A 21,386-nucleotide genomic window follows, 5' to 3' on the forward strand; every position below is an offset into this window, starting at 1 on the left:
AGCAAATGATACTTCATTCCATTTTAGCATATCTGAAATCCTTAAGGACAAAAGTGATAAAATATGATCTTCATTAGACTTTTAGAACACTTGAAGGAAAATAATTTCTAAAGCACAAAGAGGTAAAGAGGTATAATCTTTGAAAAGATGTACTCAGTGTTCAAAATTCAAGAATGCAATATTAATACACAATGGGCGTTAGGTGAATATATGCAATACAGTGAAAACAAATTTATTTAGTACTTTTTCCATTCCATATCATCAGGAGGATTGATTTCAACTTTTCTTTTACCTACATCAGACCAGTTGGTACTCAAAACTGTACCACCAGACTCCATCTGCAATAAGAAATAAAAATAGATTAATTCTTGGACCATATAATCCAAACAATTATTTTTCAAAAAATGTTCCAAGCACAGAGCACCAAACACAAGCTATGTTTGGCTCAACACACACAATATTTTAACGTTAGGCTTTCCAGGTAAGTTACTATACTTTGTAAAAACCTGAAAAGGAAACTCTAGTTACGTAGGAGGACCATGTCCACAGACACTGCCGTATAAAACACCATGTCTCCTTGCTGCTCAGCATAGAGATACGTATGGAAAAACTACCTTCAGATGAAACTGGCTCCCAAGGAAAATGATGATATAATCTCTTTTGCAGGGCTTAATAAAGATTTTGCAAGGTAAACTTTCTGGTTGGACAGAACTCTAGGAGTCTCTTAATGTTCTATGCCAAATACATGCAAGTGTACACTGGAATTATTTTTGAATCAAGGTACATACATATACAGATATAGCATCTCAGGAAAGAATCTGCCATCTATTTACTACCCACTGAATATAACAGCTACCAACAATCCTATTCATAAATATATTAAAAATATAAAGCTCTAGATACTGTTATCTTGGGGCTTCTCAGGGGGCTCAGTGGTAAAGAACCTGCCTGCCGATGCAGGTTCAATCCCTGGGTCAGGAAGATCCCCTGGAGGAGGAAATGGCAATTCATTTCAGCATTCTTGCCCGGGAAATCCCATGGACAGAGGAGCCTGGTGGGCTACAGCGTATGGGGTCACAAAAGAGTTGGACATGACTTAGTGACTAAACACCACTACCATTTGTAATCTTACTGCAATAAAAAAAAAATCACTGACTTAGATCACAGCAAGTAAGTTGTTAAAAACCTAAACATTTAAAAATAACCAACTTGTGTTATTGGTGAATGTATAGTTGTACATGCTACCACTATACTGGAGCCTCAAAACAATGCCAATGCCCCACACTCTCTGCCAAGCTCCTTCCCCTGGGTTCCTCCGCATGGGATGCTCTTCTCCCATGGAGAGAGATGCTTGACATGTCATCCTCCAAGTCTGATATGGCACCGTCTCTCTGTGGCCTCCTTTGACCCTATTTAGGATCCTAGCTACTTTCTCTCGTAAGATTTGTCTACTGGGTGAGCAACATTACCATTAATATAAATTGGATGACACTGCTCTGTTAAAATTGTAAGGATCTGCTTTCTTATACCTGCTTTCCACCCCTAGCTTCAAACTAAAGCTGAGAGTTTCTAAAAGGCAAGGAGCATATTTTACCAATACTTCCATGCTAGATCAATACTTTAGCATACATATTTTTACCATATATATTACCAATACTCAAATGCTAGATCAACACTTTACCATACACACCATACATATTTACCAGTACTTAAATGCAGTAGCCTGGCACATAGTAGGCTTCAAATAAAATACTGCATAAAATGGGACAAGTCTATATAATAAATTACTCCTAACAGAACTGAAAACAGCAGATTTAATTTATAACCTGATCATGTTTGCTGATGACATTTATCTTCCCCTTTCTTCTCATGGACTGCAGTGCATCTGAGCACTCCCCTGATTTATTCTGTACACTTGGTCTTCTTGCCCAATTAGACTGAGAGATTACAGATGAGACACAGTTGCTTCTCTGTACAGGCAGACCTTATTTTATTGTGCCTCCCTTTACTGCACTTTATAGGTACTGCATTTTTTACAACTTGAAGGTTTGTGGCAACCCTGCATCAAGTGAGCTGCTAAGTCACTTTTCCAACAGTGTGTGCTCACTCCATGTTTCTGTCACATTCTGCTAAGTCTCTTCTATTTCTAACTTTTCATTGTTATTATATTTGTTCTGAGAATCTGTGACCAGTGATCTCTGACGTTACTCCTACAAAAAACTATGACTTGCTTAAGACTCAGATGATAAAGTTAGCATATTTTAGCAATAAAGTATTTTTAAATTAAGGTACCTACACTGTTTTTTAGACATGTTATTACATACTCAACAGACTACAGCATAGTGTAAATGTAACTTTCATACAAACTAGAAAACCAAACAGTATGACTCACTTTATTGCAAGATTTGCTTTAAAATGGCAGTCTAGAATTAAATCCACAGTTCTCCAACGTATGCTGGTATTCCCACAAGGACAGAAGCCAAGTCCTTGCTATGTTCCAGATCAATGTTGCCAGAGGGCTTATTTATGTGTGTGTATAGTTCAATTACAATTAGCAAAGTTTCTATATGAAAACGGACACAGATTCTGTATCTTTGAAACTTTACACACTATTTTGTCTAGCAAGCTCTTAAAAAGTCAGTATTTAAACTAATTTCTGGGAATTACCTGCGGGCCCAGTGGTTAGGACTCCATGCTTCCACTAGAGGGGGCATAGGTTTGATCCCTTGCTAGGAAACTAAGATCCCACAAACTGCAGAGTGTGTGTGTGGCCGGGGGGTGGGGGGGGGGTGGGGGGGGTGGGGAGCAGGATGGTGGGGGGGGCTGCTTTCTCCTTTTGGAGGCATTAATATACTTTTTCCTATTCTTTCCACTAAGTACAACTAAAAACATTGTATGTCATTTAAATAACAACTATAAGAGGACAAATCAGCTAGAGACCCTGGGACCAAAGGAACAACATGGTGGTGAGTTCTTTGGGCTTTCTTTTGCCTCATTTTTTCAAGAGTTGGAACTGCAGAAGCTGGAAATGCCAAAGGGTGTGACCAAAAAAACCCAACAAAAGGCTGCTTTCTCTAGCCAAAGGATGAAGACCAATAGGAAAACAGAAATCTTTTAGACAGTAATCACTCCAGTCAAGACCACAGTGAAGACTGTGGTCCATCTCCACCCAGACCAGCGCCGTGAAGAGCCTAGACTTCGATCCATGCTATGGTACCATGAACTGGCCTCCTCTGTTGACCGGGCCCAGTGGAAACCACCTATGCCCAGCAGTAACAAGGAGTGGCCCTGGGGGGTCTACAGAGGCAGAGTGGGATACGTGGATTTCTACCGCCACCTGGCTATAGTGAAGCAGTGACTTCCCTTCTTTTGCCAGAGTGGTTATCAGAGAAAGCTACTTCAGAAGGAAGGTTTAAATAAGATCTACAGTTTCATAACATGAAAATGTCCAGGTTTCAATTAGGTACCACTTGGCACTGATGAAAAACACCAAGAACCAGAAAGATTTCAGACTATATGTTTAATAAGAGAAGACAACCAATAGATGCTAACACAGAGATGACAGAGAAGTTAAAATTATCTGACATACTTTTAAAGCAGTCAGGGTAAAAATGTTTCAACAAGAATTATGAACTAGCTTGAAACAAATAAAAGAAATAGAAACCTCAGTAAAGAAAGATATAAAGAAGAACCAAATAGAAGTTTTAGAATTGAAAAATACACTTGAAATAAAAAGATCGGTGAACAGGCTCAAGAGCAGAATAGAGAAAATAAAGAATCAGTGAACTGGAAAACGAACCTATATAAATTTGAATGACAGAGAGAAGAGAGATAAAATGAAGAGTCTCAGGAATATGTAGTACTATAACAAACTATCCAATATTTGTGTCATCAGGTTTCAGGAAGAAAAAAACAAAGAAGGCAGGTTTGAAAAGGTACTCAAACATACAATGAATGAAAATATCCTAAAAGTGGCAAAAAACATAAATATATGGTTGCAAGAAACTGAGCAAATCCCAATCAGTATAAACCCAAAGAAATCCTTGCCAATACAGAGAATTTGTCATAGACAGATCTACTCTGAAAGAATGCCTTAAGGAACCTCTCTAGACAGAAAAGAAACAGTAGAAACTGGAACCCTGAAACACAGTAAGGAATAAAGAAAGGCCACAAGACAGAGAAATACAGGAGAACTTGCTTTTCCTCTTTTAGGTTTTCTGAATTACTACACTTTATGATGTGATTTCTAAATGTACGCACAAGAAATATTTAAGAAATTATAAATGAGAAAAGGTAAAAGTACATAAAGAGGTAACATTTCTAAATGTCACTCGGTTTCAAAAAATGATATCAGTAGACTAAGAGAAGTATAATATAGCTAATATAAAACCTAGAGCTACCACTAAAAATGCTACACAAAGAAATACACTAAAAAATACTAGATAAATCAAGATGAAATTCTAAAAAATGTTCATGTAATCACAGGAAAACAGGAAAAACAAAACCAGAAATACAGAACAAAGAGAAAACTTCCTTGGCAGACATAAGTCCTAATGTATCAATAATTAAATGTAACTGGTCCGAATGCATCAATTAAAAGAGCCTGGTAGAGTAAATTAGGAGAAGGAAATGGCAACCCACTGCAGTATTCTTGCCTAGAGAATTCCGTGGACAGAGGAGCCTGGTGGGCTGCTGTCCATGGGGTTGCGGAGTGGGACACGACTGAAGCAACTTAGCAGCAGTAGCATCAGAGTAAATTAAACAAAAACATGACATGAATACATGCTGTCCAAAAGATACTTTAAATATGACTTAGGAATCTGAAAAAGAATGAATATATGTGTGTGTGTATATATAACTGAATCACTTTGTAAACCTGAAATTAATACAACACTGTAAATCAACTATACTCCAATAAAATTTTTAAAAACTAAAATTTAAAAAAGTATGACTTAGGCAGACTGAAAATAAAAGGATGGAACAAGATATATCATGCAAAAATTAAACAAAAGACATAATCAGCTATATTAATATTAGCAAAAAAATTACCAGAGCTAGAGAATGACATTGTATAATGATAAAAAAGCAATCCACCATGAAAATGTAACAATCCTAAACACATATGAACTAAACAGAGCTGCAAAATATGTGAAACAAAAATTCACAAAACCTAAATATGAAATCAATAAATCCATGATTGTAGCTGAAGACCCTCTGTCAACAATGAACAGAACAGTAAGACAGAAAATCCACTCAGAATATTTTTTAAAAATTCACTAAGATTATCAATCAACAGGATTTAACTGACATCTACAGAACACTCCATTCAACAAGAGCAGAATATACATTCTTTTCAAGTGGAACATATACTTAAAATAAGAAGTCTCAAGTGAAATAAAAATATATATTGAACTGAATAAAAATGAAAATATAAAATAAAAATTTGTAGGAGACAGTTAAAATTCCTGAGAGGGAAACATAGAGCATAAGCACATATAATAGAAAACAGAAATTAAAGAGTTGAATCAATAATCTAAGCACACATTTGAAGAACCTATTAAAAAAAGGAATAGCAAAATAAACCCAAATCCTTGGACTGCAAGGAGATCCAACCAGTCCATTCTGAAGATCAGCCCTGGGCGTTCTTTGGAAGGAATGATGCTCAAGCTGAAACTCCAGTACTTTGGCCACCTCATGCAAAGAGTTGACTCACTGGAAAAGACTCTGATGCTGGGAGGGATTCAGGGCAGGAGGAGAAGGGGACGCCAGAGGATGAGATGGCTGGATGGCATCACTGACTCGATGGACGTGAGTCTGAGTGAACTCCAGGAGCTGGTGATGGACAGGGAGGCCTGGTGTGCTGCGATTTATGGGGTCGCAAAGAGTCGGACACGACTGAGCGACTGAACTGAACTGAAGCATAAGGAAGAAAATAGTTAAAAGCAGAAATAAATGAAATTTAGAATAAAAAACAGGAAAAATTTAAGATCAACAGAAAAGCTGATTCTTTGGGGGAACCAAGAAAAAAGAGGGTGAAGTCAGTAAAACTGACAAACCCTAACAAGACAAAGACAAAAGAGAGAGAAAATACAAATTACTATCACAGGAATGAAATGGGTTATCACTACAGACCATGCTGGAGAAGGCAATGGCATCCCACTCCAGTACTCTTGTCTGGAAAATCCCATGGATGGAGGAGCCTGGTAGGCTGCAGTCCATGGGGTCGCTAAGAGTCGGACACGACTGAGCGACTTCCCTTTCACTTTTCACTTTCATGCATTGGAGAAGGAAATGGCAACCCACTCCAGTGTTCTTGCCTGGAGAATCCCAGGGACGGGGGAGCCTGGTGGGCTGTCGTCTATGGGGTCGCACAGAGTCGGACACGACTGAAGCGACTTAGCAGCAGCAGCACAGACCCCAAAGACATCAAAAGGCTAAGAAGGAAATCATACTAACAACTTAAACAAAACAGACCAATCCCTCAAAAACAAACTACCACAAGTCACTGAATGTGAAATAGTTAACTTGAACAGTCCTATAAGCTATCAGGATAATGAGATTCATAATTTAAAACCTCCCCAAAAAAGAAGTATCAAGGCCTAGATGGCTTCATTGGTTTAAAGAATCTTTAAAGACAAATTATCACTCATTCTACAAATCCATTCCCCTCAAAAAAGAGGACTGAGCACTTTCCTATTCATTCTATGAGGTATTACCCATATTACCCTGATACCAAACCAGAAAAGAATGGCACCAAAAAAAGGAACACTACAGACCAATATCCCTCATAAACACAGATACAAAAATGCTTAAAACATTTGAAAACAGAACTGAATAATATACTACAAAAAGAATTATACACTGACCAAGTGGGGTTTATCCCAAGGGTGCAAAGTTGGTTCCATGAAGAAAATAATATTAATCATATAAAATCACTACTTAAACAGGTTAAAGGAACAAAAAACCTACCTAACCATACTGATTCAAAGCAGAAAAAACATTTCACAAGTCAACAGCCATTCATGATAAAAAAAAATCTCAGGAAAACAAAAACAGAGCAAAATTTTCTTAACTTGATAAGCATCTACAAAAACCTACAGCTAACATCATACTTAACAGTGAAACATTGAACAGTTGTTCCCTTAAGATGGGGAACAAGGCATGGATGTCTACTCTCACTAATCTTATTCAACATAATAATGGGAGGTCTAGTCAATCAGTATAGCAATAAAAGGAGATAAACAGCACACATATCAGAAACGAAGAAATTAAACTGTTCCTATTTGAAGACTGTCTACACAGAAAATCACAAGCGATCTACCAAAAAAATCTCCCAGAACCAGTGAGTTCAACAAGGTCACAGAAGACGAGATAAACATTAAAAAACAAACAAAACCCTGTATTTCTAGACACTAGCAACACACACATGCATAAGAAAATTAAATATATAATACCATTGACAATCACTCAAAGAAAGACCCAAATACTTTGGTGTATCACACATACTGGATTTAAATGCTGAAAAGTGTACAACAATGATGAAAGAAATAAGAGATCTAAATAAATGAAGCTGGAAGATTCGGCACAGTAAAGATGTCAATTTCTCCAAACCGGTATACAGCTCAATGTAATTCCTAACAGGACTTTTTCCACATTAGACAATCTATTCTAAAATTTATAGAAAGGCAAAGGAACTGAAATATCCAAAACAATTTTGAAAATGAAAAATAAAGTAGGGGAAATAAATCAGTCCAATTTCAAGACTTAAAATAGCAAGAGTAAGTTAGACTGTGTTATTAACAGAGCAACAGACACTCAGAACATGGAACAGGGACCCCAGAAACAGACTCAATGCTAATATGCTCAACTGATTTTTGAGAAAGATGAAAGGCAATTCAAGGAAGGAAAGACAACCATTTCAACAAATGGTGCTGGGGCAACTGAACATACACAGGTCAAAAAAAAAAAAAGCTTAACCTGCATCTCATACTTCATATAAAAACTAACTCAAAATGGATCATGGACTAAGATGCAGTAAGTAAGAAAAACTTTTATTAAAACAAAGAACGCAGGGACTTCCCTGGTGGTTCAGGGGTTGAAAGTCTGCCTTGCAGTGCAGGGGATGTGGGTTCGATCCCTGGTCAAGGAACTAAGATCCCACATGCCACAGAGCAACGAAGTCTGTGCACTGCAACTACTGAAGCCCGCACACCCCAGTTAGAGAGTCCGCGTGCTGCAACGAGATGGCGCAGGAGGCAACAAAGATCAGCAGCTAAGAACCCACACAGCCAAATAGGTAAATTTTTTTTTTAAAAAAAAGGAACACAGAAGAAAATCTTTGAGATCTAGAACTAAGCAAAGAGGTCTTAGAACCTGACACCAAAACCATGATCCTAAAACAAAAATTGATACATTGGACTTCATCAAAATTATACTTCAGCTCTGCTAAAGAAAAGAAGATGACAAGCTACAGACTGGGAGAAACTATTTGCAAACTCCGTATCTGACAAACTCGCCAGATTAGTGGCTGCCATGGGCTAAGGACAGGTAGGAAAGAAGGGTGTGAATGGGTATAAGATGACAACGATGAGGGAGTCCTGCGGCAACAGAAATGTTCTCTATCTTAACTGTCAACATCATGGCTGTAATATTAATTCTGCAAGATGTTTCCACTGGGGAAATCCATAAAAGATAGAAGGCATCTCTTGTACTTTCTCCAACTGTATGTGAATCTACAATTATCTCAATGTAAAAAGTTTAATATAAAAAAATTGTAAAGCAATAGTGAAAAGCACAGTCATGATCAGTTACCACGTGGTAACTTGATATGGAATATCTAAGCCTCAAACACACTTATTACCCGTATGTTAATTAATTTTAATTATTAAATATTAACTTTAACTTTCTACTGTAAAAATAAATGCTTTAAAAGAAGACAGTGACACTTCCAGAGCTACAGGTGAAAGTCCAATGATTACAGCTTCAAGCAAAATCTACACAGTTCTACAGAACTGAGGCCTAATTCAGGTGGTATTCATGCCTTGGCAAAGAGCCTGAATTTTCTTAACAGAAATTATTAACAAACCAGTGGATAATCAAAGTGCACCGACCACTTGCCCAGCACTGTTCTGGAAGTCTCCCTTCTATCTTCCTCATCCTTGACACTGAGATTACATATGCTACTAGATGGAAAACACTGGACACTCACTCAGCTACTGTGATAAATCTGACTAGAATAACTCCTATCACCCACTCTAATCTTGGGATCTCAAGTCTTTCCAGTTCTAACTCCCTGATGAAAAAAATTTATGTGGACCACACCATTTGTTTCTCACCTCTTCCACAAGTCCCCAACTTTCTTGAAAGATAATTAAGTTTCAAGCAAGAAGACATGGTCAGACAAAGCCCATTTAAAATGGTCTCCCAACTACAGTACATACAATCTGATCTCTTTACTTATATTTTTAATTTCTGAAATTTACTACTATAATAGATTTTCTTAAAGTTTATGTTCTTACAAATGATTTGTTCATGGCACGTTTCACTTCATCAGAGCCATCTGAATAGATCTGCTGAAACAATTTGTTTAAAGCTGCATCTCCCTCCAACTTTTCATTCTTTTCTTCTTCTTTGATCTCACCGACCAATTTATCCCAATTTCTTGTATAATGAGATGATGATGGATATAGGTTTTTTACATCTATGGAGTAAAAAAAAGAAGTGATTAATCAACATTTGTCAATTGTGTCAAGCACACGTAACTTTGTGACCATGGTGTACACATCTCAGCAAATAGTTTAAGTCATTAAAGATTTCATGTTTGTAATAGATGTCTTTCTGATATATAAATCAATAATTAACATTTAAAACCTCTAAAGACTGAATCAGTAAGCATAATGTAAAATCTGTAAATTTCTTTTGAGCAAAATAACTCATAGTGTAAACTTTTGGTACATTATGCAAAACTAGATTAACAAAGAAACCCTCCATGTTACTAATAGGAGAAACTGTGTGAGAAGCATACAGGAACTTCTAAGACCCATTTATTTTTATTCATTTCTGACTGTGCTGGGTCTTCACCGCTGCAGGCTTTCTCTAATTGCGGTGACTGGGGGCTACTCTTGCCGTGTGCAGGCTTCTCACTGCAGTGTCTTCTTTTGTTCCTGAGCTCAGGCTCCGGGCATGCAGGCTTCAGGAGTTGTGGCAAACAAGCTCAGGAGTTGCAACCCACGGGCTCCAGAGTGCTGGCTCTGTAGTTGTAGCACACAGGCTTAGCTGCCCCACAGCATGTGGAATCTTCCCAGATAAGGGATCAATCTGGTGCACTCTGCATTGGTAAGCAGATTCTTAATCACTCAACAGACCACTAGGGAAGCCCACATACAGGAACTTTGATGTTTACAGAAAAGGTGCAAAGATCGTACCAACAATTCTAAAAATATTGACTTTTAAAATAGATACTTCATTAACAAACTTTCTCTAAACAAAGCTTTAACAAATGTTAGAAAATACAGCTTCTAGGGCTTCCTTGGTGGCTCAGTGGTCAAGAATACACCTGTCAATGCAGGAGACACCACTTCGATCCCTGGTCCAGGAAGATACCACATGCCACGGAGCAACTAAATCTGTGTGCCACAATTACTGAGCCAGGGATCTAGAGCCCGGGAGCTGCAACTACTGAGCCCATGCGCCTCAGCTACTGAAGCCTGCCCACCCTAGAGCCAGCGCGCCCCAAGAGACGAAGCCTGCGCATCCAACTGGAGAGCAGCCCCCACTCGCCACAACTAGAGAAGGGCCGTGTGACAACAAAGACCCAGCAAAGCCAAAAATACATAAAATGATATTGATGTGTGTGTGTGTGTGTGTGTGTGTGTGTGTGTATAAAGCAGCTTCTCCTAAGGTACTTATATCTTTATATTTTTAATTTGAAACTGAAAACAATGACATGCCATTTGACATTGCCATGCCATCTGACAGTGAGTTAAGACTCCATCCTCTCACCACATTAAAAATACCAGATTACTTCAACAGGAGGAAACAATAAAGAATTCTTGAATGCTGAAAAATACTACATGATGATCCAGAGGTCAGTGCCCACATCACATGCACACAGGAAATAGTATTACTTGGAGGGCACATAGGGATTAAACAGAGGCTGCTTGCAGCCAGAGAGGCAACCAGCCCAGGGAGATTCAGGGCACTGCCAAAGCTGCCCCAAAGACCAAGGGAAACAAGGTCTTGACACACAAATAGTTTAAAAGAAACTAACCAGATTACCTAAGAACCGTTAAGAGCAGTTCTGTTCATTATTCAATGGAAATATAATCCACAAATGTGAGTCACAAATATAATTCTAAAATTTCAAGTAGTCTAAAAAAATGTCTTATTTAGCCTAACACATCCAAAACAGTATCAGTTCAACATGAAATCAATATAAAAGTATTAATATATTTTGTATATACTTTTCACACTAAGTCTAAAATCTGGTATGTATTTCACCCTTAGAGCACATCGCAATCCTGACTAGTCATATTCCAAGTGGTCAACAGGTACAGGTGGTTTGCAGCTACTACACTGGATGGTACAGCTAGAGAGCCTTAGAAAAAAACATTCAAAATTTCCCTATGAATTAGGACATGTTAATGCTAGTCTACATGTCCCTCTTCCACTATTGCCTTTCTATATATCCCCTTTCTCAAAAGAGTTGAGAAACTCATCGTTCACTCTGTTTTCCATCCTTTCTCTTCACCTCTCTCCCTGCCCATCTCACCACCCAATCCCTAACAAAACAAAATGACAACACACCAGTTTTATACAGGGCAAGCAAACTGTTTTCCAAATTCTATCCACCTGTCCTCTACCAGTAATCTCTATCTTTTGTACATTTTTCACTAGGAGCCAAGAAAACAAAAAACGCATGCCAATGGTAAATTAAGAACTTAGGACACACGGGTTTAATTAATCCTGATGCTGATTTGCCAGATGGGACCACAGTTCTCATCTCCATTTTACAGATAAGAAAGCTGGCACAGATAGGTTAACAACTTGCCCTTATCTGCAGTCTCCAGCTTGTCAAACAATCTGACAAGCACATTAACCCCTTACAAAATATAAAACCGGTCAGGAGGAATACCATCTTGAATATTCAAGGCATTGAGTTTAAAAAGAGTTTGTATCTATAACACCAAAAAAATCTTTAATCTCAGAAAACATTAATACCTGCAGGTGGCAGATGAGCTACTCAGAGACAGGTAACCTAACTTCTTGCTTATTCACTCTAACATCAACTAACTGTAAAGCTACTCATGTCAGCACAGACTTCCCACTGTTAGAAAACGCAGCAACAAGCAGTATCACACATGGGGCAGAAGAACCGGACCCGGACTCTGAAGACCTGGATTTAGTCCTGGACAATGGAAACTGCTGGGTAATCTCAGGCAAGATGTCTAACCTTTCTGAGCCCGTAAGATAGGAGGAACAATACGAGGTCACTTGCTATACAGGGCTGCTGCTAGAACTAGGTGAGACACTACATTTAAAATATTTCTTTAAAGAAATGCTTTAAGCTATATATAAACCTCAATCCAAAAATCTCTGGGAGTCGGCCCCATGAGAAGCACATAACATCTTTACCAAATCTTTCACATACAGCAGGGCACAGAAGCTTAATAAACAGCTTATATACCAACTTGAAGCATTTCGATTCCAAAAAATTACCTGCGAGGGTAAATTTCCTGGCTCTGCTGTAGGTTAGCTACAGTTAGCTATGACAGTATCATGCAAGTAAACCGGGTGAAGGGTACATCGGACTCGAGTATTTCTGCAACTTCTATTAGAACCTAAAATTATTTCAAAATAAAATTTGAAGATGAATGCTCTACTGGCGAACTTGGCATTTTCTACAAGGTGCCACAATGAAGCTGTATTCTGTATTACAGAAGAAAGCAGTGAAAAATCAAAAAGTAGCTGAAACAAAGTCACCTCATTTTAGTCATCAAATCAGAGCATTATCTCTAATCAAAAGGTAATCTCTCTCCATTCATTAATGAGGTCATTGCTATAAAATACAGCCTTAGACTGTAGGTCTAAGTGCGTCCCACAGATTAATCATTGCATTAGAAAAACACCTGTCTACTGCCTATGCTTAGAATTGACCCCAACATAAAGTAGTCTTTTCCTTAAAGGATTAAGCAATCAACCCTTGTTTTCTACTCTACTCATAGGCTTGCCTTAGGTCTTCATTAGCTGTCTGCCTCCACCTCTTAGAAAAATAGTGAAATGTGCTAGACACTTCTCTGGGAAGCCCTGAAATTCCAGGAAATTAGAGTTGACTATTTTAGAAGAAACAGAAAGGCATAAATAAGAGGGGAGAAAGGAAGAGCGGGAAATATATCAGCAGAGTAAAACTATTACACATAAAAAACAGCAAAGGCCAACACACAAAAACAATCCCCAGCCAATGTCACAAACTGACATGGTAAACAATAAACTCCAATTCCCTCTGGGCTCTGATGCCATTCATTTGTATTCTTATGGAGTTTAAGAAGTTAGAACCATCATTAAGAAATATTTTGTATTCATTACAGAGCAACCATATTATACTCCGTGTATTTTATCTTGAGAACATAAATAATGAAAGTAGAAAGAATACTCATCACTATTTAATTTCAACTATATAACACGATATGAATCTAAAGCTCATCAAGGCCAGAAAACAAACCTGCTATGAACGGTTTGGGGTTAGGCACATCTCCTTGCCCCTCTAGCTTTTCCCATCTCACAGCCTCTGGCTTTTTCATTTTAATTTCAATCTGGAGGAGACACCAAACAAAATCAATTATTCAATGTAAAATACAGAAAACAGTTAAAAAGAAAAAGCAATTTCCTTAAGTTATCAATGTTTTGTAAGAATTAATAGTGTCCTTGCTTCCAAAGCTAAATTAAAAAGCTAAATTCGGAGAACTCTGAAACAATTACTTTGTTTCTACTTAAAATCCACCTTCAAAAACAATACACATACACACTATAAATTACAATTAAGAGTCTAGAAATCCACATGCTTTTCTTCTTTTAAAGCGGTGTTCTCAACTGGGGTGATTTTGTCCCCGAGGGGTATTTGGCAATGTCTGGAGACACTGCTGGGTCATCACAACTGAGGCACAGGTGAGGAGAGGCTGTGTGTGTGTCTGCTCAGTTGCTCAGTCCGACTCGGCGACCCCACGGACTGTAGCCCACCAGGCTCCTCCATCTGTGGGATTTTCCTAGTAAGAATACTGCAGTGGGTTGCCAGTTCCTCCTCCAGGGGATCTTCCCCACCCAGGGGTTGAACCGGTGTCTCCTGCATCTCCAGCATTTGGAGGTGGCCTTTTTTTTTTTTTTTTTACCACTAAGCAACCTGGGAAGCTCCTGAGGAAAGGAAAGGGGGTGCTACTAAATATAAATATCCTACAACATAAAGGGTAACACCCACAACAAAGAATTACCCAGCCCCAAATGCTAACAGTGCCCACCACTGAGAAACTGTTCTAAAGGAGTTACTATGTATGTGTGTACATTAACCTGTTTCAAAGTAGAAAAACTTATTTCATTGTATAAAAATATCAAAACAAGTAAAACTAAGGGAAGTCATCAGTTAGATCCCTTAAATTATAACTTGCTTAATAATAACATCCTGTAACTTGCCTTTATTGACTGAAGTCACTTTAATTGTTCTTGCAAATTGCATACCCTCCAAGTTTCGTGTAGCATGAAGACACCTTTAAGCACCAACTATATAAAACGCCTCTGACGTATGGGTCATTATGTTAGTGACCCACTGGTGAAAAACTAACTGCAGTTTTGGACCATGAATTTTAAATCGTTATAACTAGGTTCAAACACATCTTTATCAATCAAAATAGGAACCATTACAATCAACACATTTTGCCAACGAGAAATAAGTGTGTTTATTCCTGTAGCGTAAAAATCAGTGCTTTGGATTCAATGAACTCTTGAAAGCACGTTCTGCCTCCTGCTGGCTGTGGGAGCATTTTTCCTGCAAAAAGCTGTCGAGATCCTTGAAGTGGTAGTCCATTGGTGAGTGGTCAGGTAAATATGGCAGATGATGCAAAACTTCATAGCCTAATTCGTTTAATTTTTGAAGTGCTGGTTGTCAATGTGCAGCTGGGCAGTGCCATGGAGACAAACTGGGCCCTTTCTGTTGAGCAAGGCCAGCTGCAGACACAGCAGTTTGCAGTGCATCTCATCCATCTGCTGAGCATACATCTCAGATGCAATGGTTTCAGAAAGCTGTAGTCATTGGGACAGGCAGCAGACCACCAAAAAGTGACCGTCACCTTTTCTGGTGCAAGTTGAGCTTTGGGAAGTGCTTTGGAGCTTCTTCTTGGTCCAACCACTGAGCTGGTCATCACCAGTTGTACAAAATCTACTTTCCATCCGTCACAATCCACTGAGAAATGGTTCATTGTCGTTGCAAAGGGTAAGGGAAGATGACACTTCAAAACAATGAGTTTTTGATTTGCAGTCAGCTTATGAGGCACCCACTTATCCAGTTTTTTCACCTTTCCAATTTGCTTCAAACGCCAAACGACCACAGAACAGTCAACACCGAGTCCTTCGGCAACGTCTCACATAGCTGGAAGAGATCAGCTTCGATGCACATCCATTAGCAGTTTCTGGGCCAAATGAGTTCTTGATTTGAGTTGTCTCTGCAGCATTATGACCCATTTTGAACTCAAATAAGATAACTGCTCTAATTTTTCTTTTTATCTAACATCATTTCCCTAGTCTAAAATAAATACAAACAGCAAGTAGTAAGTCATTAGCAAAAAAAAATGAAAGAAATGTGCATTAAAATGATGTATAACATATCCACATTTATATAAGAAGGTATTCTAATATCAAAAAGCAAAGTTCAACAATTACTTTTGCAGACGGTAAAGCAACCGCCTGCAATGCAGGAGACCAGGGTTCAACCCCTGGGCTGGGAAGATCCCCTAGAGCAGGAAATGGCAACCCACTCCAGTATTCCTGCCTGGAGAATCCCACGGACAGAGGAGCCTGGTGGGGGGCTACAGTCCATGGCGTTGTGAAGGGTCAGACATGACTGAGTAACTAACACACAACAGTAATGGTAACTCTTTCTGGAACATAGAGCTAGTCATGCCCAGTTAAAACTGGTCAAGACCACTGACCATTCAACTGGGCCTCCATGAGTTTGACCTCAGAGGGCCAAAAAATGTCACCCTCAGATCATGCTAATGCCATTTTCTGAACATGCATCTCATGAAGAAACGTGTGACTCAGATATGCCTATGCAGGACACCAATGACTTCACTTCATCATCCTTCCCTTCCCCCACCCCTCAGACCACCTTACTTCTTTATCCCATAAATATCCCAAGTCTGTCGCCTCTGGAAAGGCAGATATAAGATTTTTTGTTGTTGTTCTCCTGTCTCTTCATTCAGCTGCCTCATGAATAAACTCGTTCTCTTCTGCAAATATCAGTGTCTTAGTGTTTGCCTTACTGTGCATTGGGTAAATGGGCCTGCTTTGATAACACAAGTAATGATAACATTTTTACAATCACTGGTTCAATAATCATCAAACATCTACCACGAGCAAGGTATAGTCTTCAGGAATGTGAGGGATTTTTTACATATTAAAAAATAATATGTGGTCATCCCTGACCACTCACTAGTGTGTGAAGCACTTGAAGAAAGGCAACTAAATGTTCTAAACACTCAGGAGAGATCACACTGGCTGTGAACAGGAAGGTTTCCAGGCACCTTGAGGGCTGTGAGAGGCAGGAGCATTTACAGTGATGGCAAGGGTCTCCAGAAGCAAAGGGAACTGCCAAAAACTAGAGCCCCAAGGTAAGAAAGGACAATGTCATCAGGCAGCAAAGAGAAGACCAGTTTGCCTCAAGTCCAGGATTTTCGTTAAAGCAGTGAAAAATAGACGGAAAAAAAAGGTGCAAGACAGACCATGAAGACTTCTGAGGGCTAAACTAAGGCCGCTTATTACAGTGAAATGTTAAGAGCTCCCTAAAAGCATCTTTTACTCTCTAATCAAGGCTGGTCCCCTAGAATCTACCTAACATACACTCACAGAGCACTGTGTTAGCCCTCACACACACTCACAGAGCACTTATCACCTTACATTCTCCTTATTCAAATAATGCTCAGCCCCAATTTGAGCCTAGCAGAAATCAGCATTTATAGTGCTGGTAAACACAGTAATAACCATTATGCAAATAGTTTTAAGAATCAAGTTAGAATTTTATATTCTAATGTTTTTTCTAAGAAAATAATCACGACTTTTTAAGTAAGAAAAACACCCAAAAGACAAGCCTATTATGTCCACTTTGGTTCTTTGATCTCTTTGGTGAAGATGAATCATTTAAAGTAGCAATTGCTGGTAATCTTTCTACCAAAAGAGTTTAGGGAGAAAATCCTTAAAATCTTCATTTTAAAATACTTTAAGAAAACACTAACAGTAATCTGTCAGTATTTTCAGTCAGATATGAAGTGATGGGTATAAAAGGGGTGTGGACTGAGTATTTTCTTAAGGTGCCCAGAAATGTAACAAAAAATGTGTTCATGAGAGAAAACATGAAACAAATCTCACTGGAAAAGAAGCAAAACAATCAGTCTTTTAAATGTAACACACGTATTTAAATTCTACATGCATAAAAACAAACATTTACAAGGATCTCCAGAATTCTGTAAAGTGAACTATGACTTAACGTGCATAAAGCGAAATACTGCCACTATTTCCTCACACCCAGTATGAGGACTCTGGTCATTTTCAGTTGTCACTGTTGCAACCTTTATCAAAAAGGGACAGAAATCCAACAGTCAGCAATGACACAAAAAATTACTGAAAAGGACTATTAATATTATAGTAAAATTTAAAACTGCATCTTACTCCTTTAATTTTCAACTTATCTAGAAATGAAGACTTCACAAGCAGTGTGTACATCACCAGTATCCTTTAACTTCAGCCATGGGGCACCCCATGCTCACACCACATTTTCCTGTACTAAGAACTGTCTATAAAAAGTCCCTCGCTTCACCTGAATAGCAGCACACACTAGCATTGGCATCTCTGAAAGCCACTACAACCTGAGTAATTGTGCATTATGAACAAAGAGGCCTTTATAAAGCCCAAGTCAAAGCTCTATTTCAACTGAGACAAGCTGACTTGAACTCGAAATTATACTTACTCCATTCATTAAAAGAAATGCACAGAATAAAGCATTTAAAGCGGCTTTCTTAAAAGGCAAAAGGGGAGAGACTAATTTCCTATGAATTCCTTTTTTATCTACTTCACTTTTAATGCTTACATATGGATGTGAGTTTGAGTGAACTCCGGGAGTTGGTGATGGACAGGGAGGCCTGGCGTGCTGCAGTCCATGGGATGGCAAAGAGTCGGACACGACTGAGCAACTGAACTGAACCGATGCTCTTAAAAGTGATTCTGACAGATACTTTTCAAAATACCACCAGTCCAACTTCAGATATTTTTACTGGGACTATTAATCAGCCATTCTATTCATTTAAGTCAAAAGTAATTTAAAGATAACTTAAAACCTTGATGATTTGCGTGAATGCAGCTCTCACAGGCACAGAGAAGGCTTTCAATGCACCACAAGGTCCCAAGCAGCATTCACAGACTACTAGTAAGAATCCCTGTGTGTTGGGTTGTCAGTGTTCAATAGCATGTGTACTACCACCCATTTCTAAGCTCTCCTTTACACAGAAGAAAATTTAATTTTTTCCAATGAAAGGAACTTTAGATTTAAAGAAAAGCCATTACTTCTAAAGGGTCACAGCATCCAGAGACCATCTTCTTAAAAAAAGGTGAGTCTTTACTATTACAGATTGATGGTGAAGGAATCTTTACCAGAGACTAGAGAGCTGTGCAGCTTACTGGTAAAGGTTTTTTTTTTTTTTTTGGCAAACTTTTGGGAACCATCTGTTTCAAAGATGCAGTCATTAGTGTTCCCTGATCTTTAGAACGCAGCTTTCCCAATGTTCTCTCACTCAGCTCTTTGCACATTTAACTTCTGTATCAAAACTCTTAGAATAGCTCAGTCTCCCTGAGGCCAGAATGCACATCTACCGTCTTTATTTTTATTTTCAAATCATTTTATAATGTTTTTAGTGCAAAGGATGGTAATGCATGAATAACCTTCCCCAATGTTCTAACAGCACAGTTCAAATGAGTACTGAGTGCCTACTGTAAGCCAGGCACTGTGCTGGTGCATAGGGCCCCTCACCACCTTGATTCTTCTTGGAAGAAATCAATCAGAAGAGACACTCCTATAAACAAAAAATTCCAGTGTCCATTCTGTAAGCAACAGACCTAAGTTTTGAGAAATACCTAATTATCTGGAAGGAAGTTTGCCAAAATGTCATCAGTAATGAGACATTACTTTCTCAGCTCCCTGATATTTTTCCAAATTTTCTATGATGTGCATTTACTGATTTTACAACCCAAATAAAAATCTAAATAATGAAAATTAAATAACAGCAGCAATACTTATTGAGTACTTATTACATGCCCTAGGTACTACATGCTTCATGTACCTCACTCAACAGAAAAACCCTGTAATAGGAAAACCATCCACATTTTAGAGAGGAGGGAGCCACATAAGCAGAAGTTGTGAACAAGTCAAAAACAGCCAGTAGTGTAATTCTGAAAGAGATGAGTCAAACAGGTGTCACTTGTTGGACGTATGACAAATCTCACTGAGGCCTAGTTTCTCATGTAAAATGGGATTAATAGGGCCTACCTATTAAGAAAGTGAAGAGGAACTAAAGAGCCTCTTGATAAGCGTAGAAGAGGAGAGTGAAAAAGCTGGCTTAACATCAATACAGTATATTAACACATATATATGGAATTTAGAAAGGTGGTAACGATGACCCTATACGTGAGACAGCAAAAGAGACACAGATATAAAGAACAGACTTTTGGACTCTGTGGGAGAAAGCGAGGGTGGAATGATCTGAGAGAACAGCATTGAAACATATATATTATCATATGTGAAACAGATCGCCAGCCCAGGTTCAATGCATGAGACAGGGTGCTTGGGGCTCGTGTGCTGGGATGACCCAGAGGGATGGGATGGGAGGGAGGTGGGAGTGTGGGGTTCAGGATGGGGAACACATGTACACCCATGGCAGATTCATGTCAACGTATGGCAAAACCAATACAATATTGTAAAGTAATTAGCCTCCAATTAAAATCAATTTTTTTAAAAAACCTCAGCATTCAAAAACTAAGATCATGGCATCTGGTCCCATCAAGCAAGGGATATAGATGGGGAAAAAGTGGAAGCAGTGACAGATTTTCTTTTCTTGGGCTCCAAAATCACTGCAGATGGTGACTGCAGCCATGAAATTAAATGATGCTTGGTCCTTGGAAGGAAAGCTATTGCAAACCTAGACAAGAGTATTATACAAAAGCAAAGACATCACTTTGCTGACAAAGGTCTATATAGTTAAAGCTATGGTTTTTCCAGTAGTCATACATGGATGTGAAAGTTGGACCATAAAGAAGCTGAACACTGAAGAACTCATGTTTTTGAACTGTGGTGCTGGAGAAGCCTCTTGAGAGTCCGTTGGACTGTAAGGAGATCAAACCAGTCAATCCTAAAGGAAATCAACCCTGAACATTCACTGGAAGGACTGATGCTGAAGCTGACGCTCTAATACACTGGCCACCTGATGTGAAGAGCTGACTTGATGGAAAAGACCCTGATGCTGGGAAAGACTGAAGGCAAAAGGAGAAGACAGCGGCAGAGGAGATGGTTAGACAGCATCACCAATTCAACGGACATGAATCTGAGCAAACTCCGAGATAGTGACGGACAGGGAAGCCTGGCGTGCTGCAGTCTGTGGGGCTGCAAAGGATCAGATGCAACTCAGTGACTGAGTAACAACAAGGGCATAGCTCATTTAGGGCTCTTATGAGGATTAAACAAAACCATATATGAAACAATACAGCACTGTGTCTGGCAAGTAAGTGAATGCTATTATGAGTATCTTCTTCATCACTGCTACAATTGGCTCAAACATCTGAGCAAATTATTTCACATCTCTGGGTTTGGTTTCCATACCTTTAAAAAGGTAGTAACAATACTGGCACCATGTAGTAACTGTGAGGACTTCATAGGCTAATACACAGCTATCAGAACAGTTAGCTACTGTTAATTCTTTACAGGCCACACAACACGGCACTGGCTAAAAAAGCTACAGTAAATGCATATGATGAAATACTTTGCTGAAAAACATCTAAGAGCATGAAAAAAAAATCCATAATGCACACTAAATTTAACAAGACAGCTACAGATAGTATGGACAGTAAAATCCTTTTCTTTT

At 38.7% G+C, this 21,386-nt stretch overlaps 1 protein-coding gene across 2 annotated transcripts in view; it reads right to left on the minus strand.

The window, feature by feature from the left end:
• Window positions 1-211: 211 nt before the first annotated feature.
• Window positions 212-21,386, minus strand: part of SUGT1 (SGT1 homolog, MIS12 kinetochore complex assembly cochaperone) — a 40,837-nt gene continuing 19,662 nt past the window's right edge. For both annotated transcript variants that reach the window (XM_019971191.2, XM_019971192.2), the window contains exons 11-13: window positions 13,721-13,811; window positions 9,519-9,700; window positions 212-338 (exon numbers count right to left, since the gene is read on the minus strand). In XM_019971191.2, coding sequence (XP_019826750.1) covers window positions 237-338; window positions 9,519-9,700; window positions 13,721-13,811 — 375 coding nt within the window. In that variant the 3' untranslated portion in view covers window positions 212-236. The remainder of the gene's footprint in view (window positions 339-9,518; window positions 9,701-13,720; window positions 13,812-21,386) is intronic.

This window comes from Bos indicus, chromosome 12 (assembly GCF_029378745.1).
Source record: "Bos indicus isolate NIAB-ARS_2022 breed Sahiwal x Tharparkar chromosome 12, NIAB-ARS_B.indTharparkar_mat_pri_1.0, whole genome shotgun sequence".
In the NCBI taxonomy this organism is placed as follows: domain Eukaryota; kingdom Metazoa; phylum Chordata; class Mammalia; order Artiodactyla; family Bovidae; genus Bos; species Bos indicus.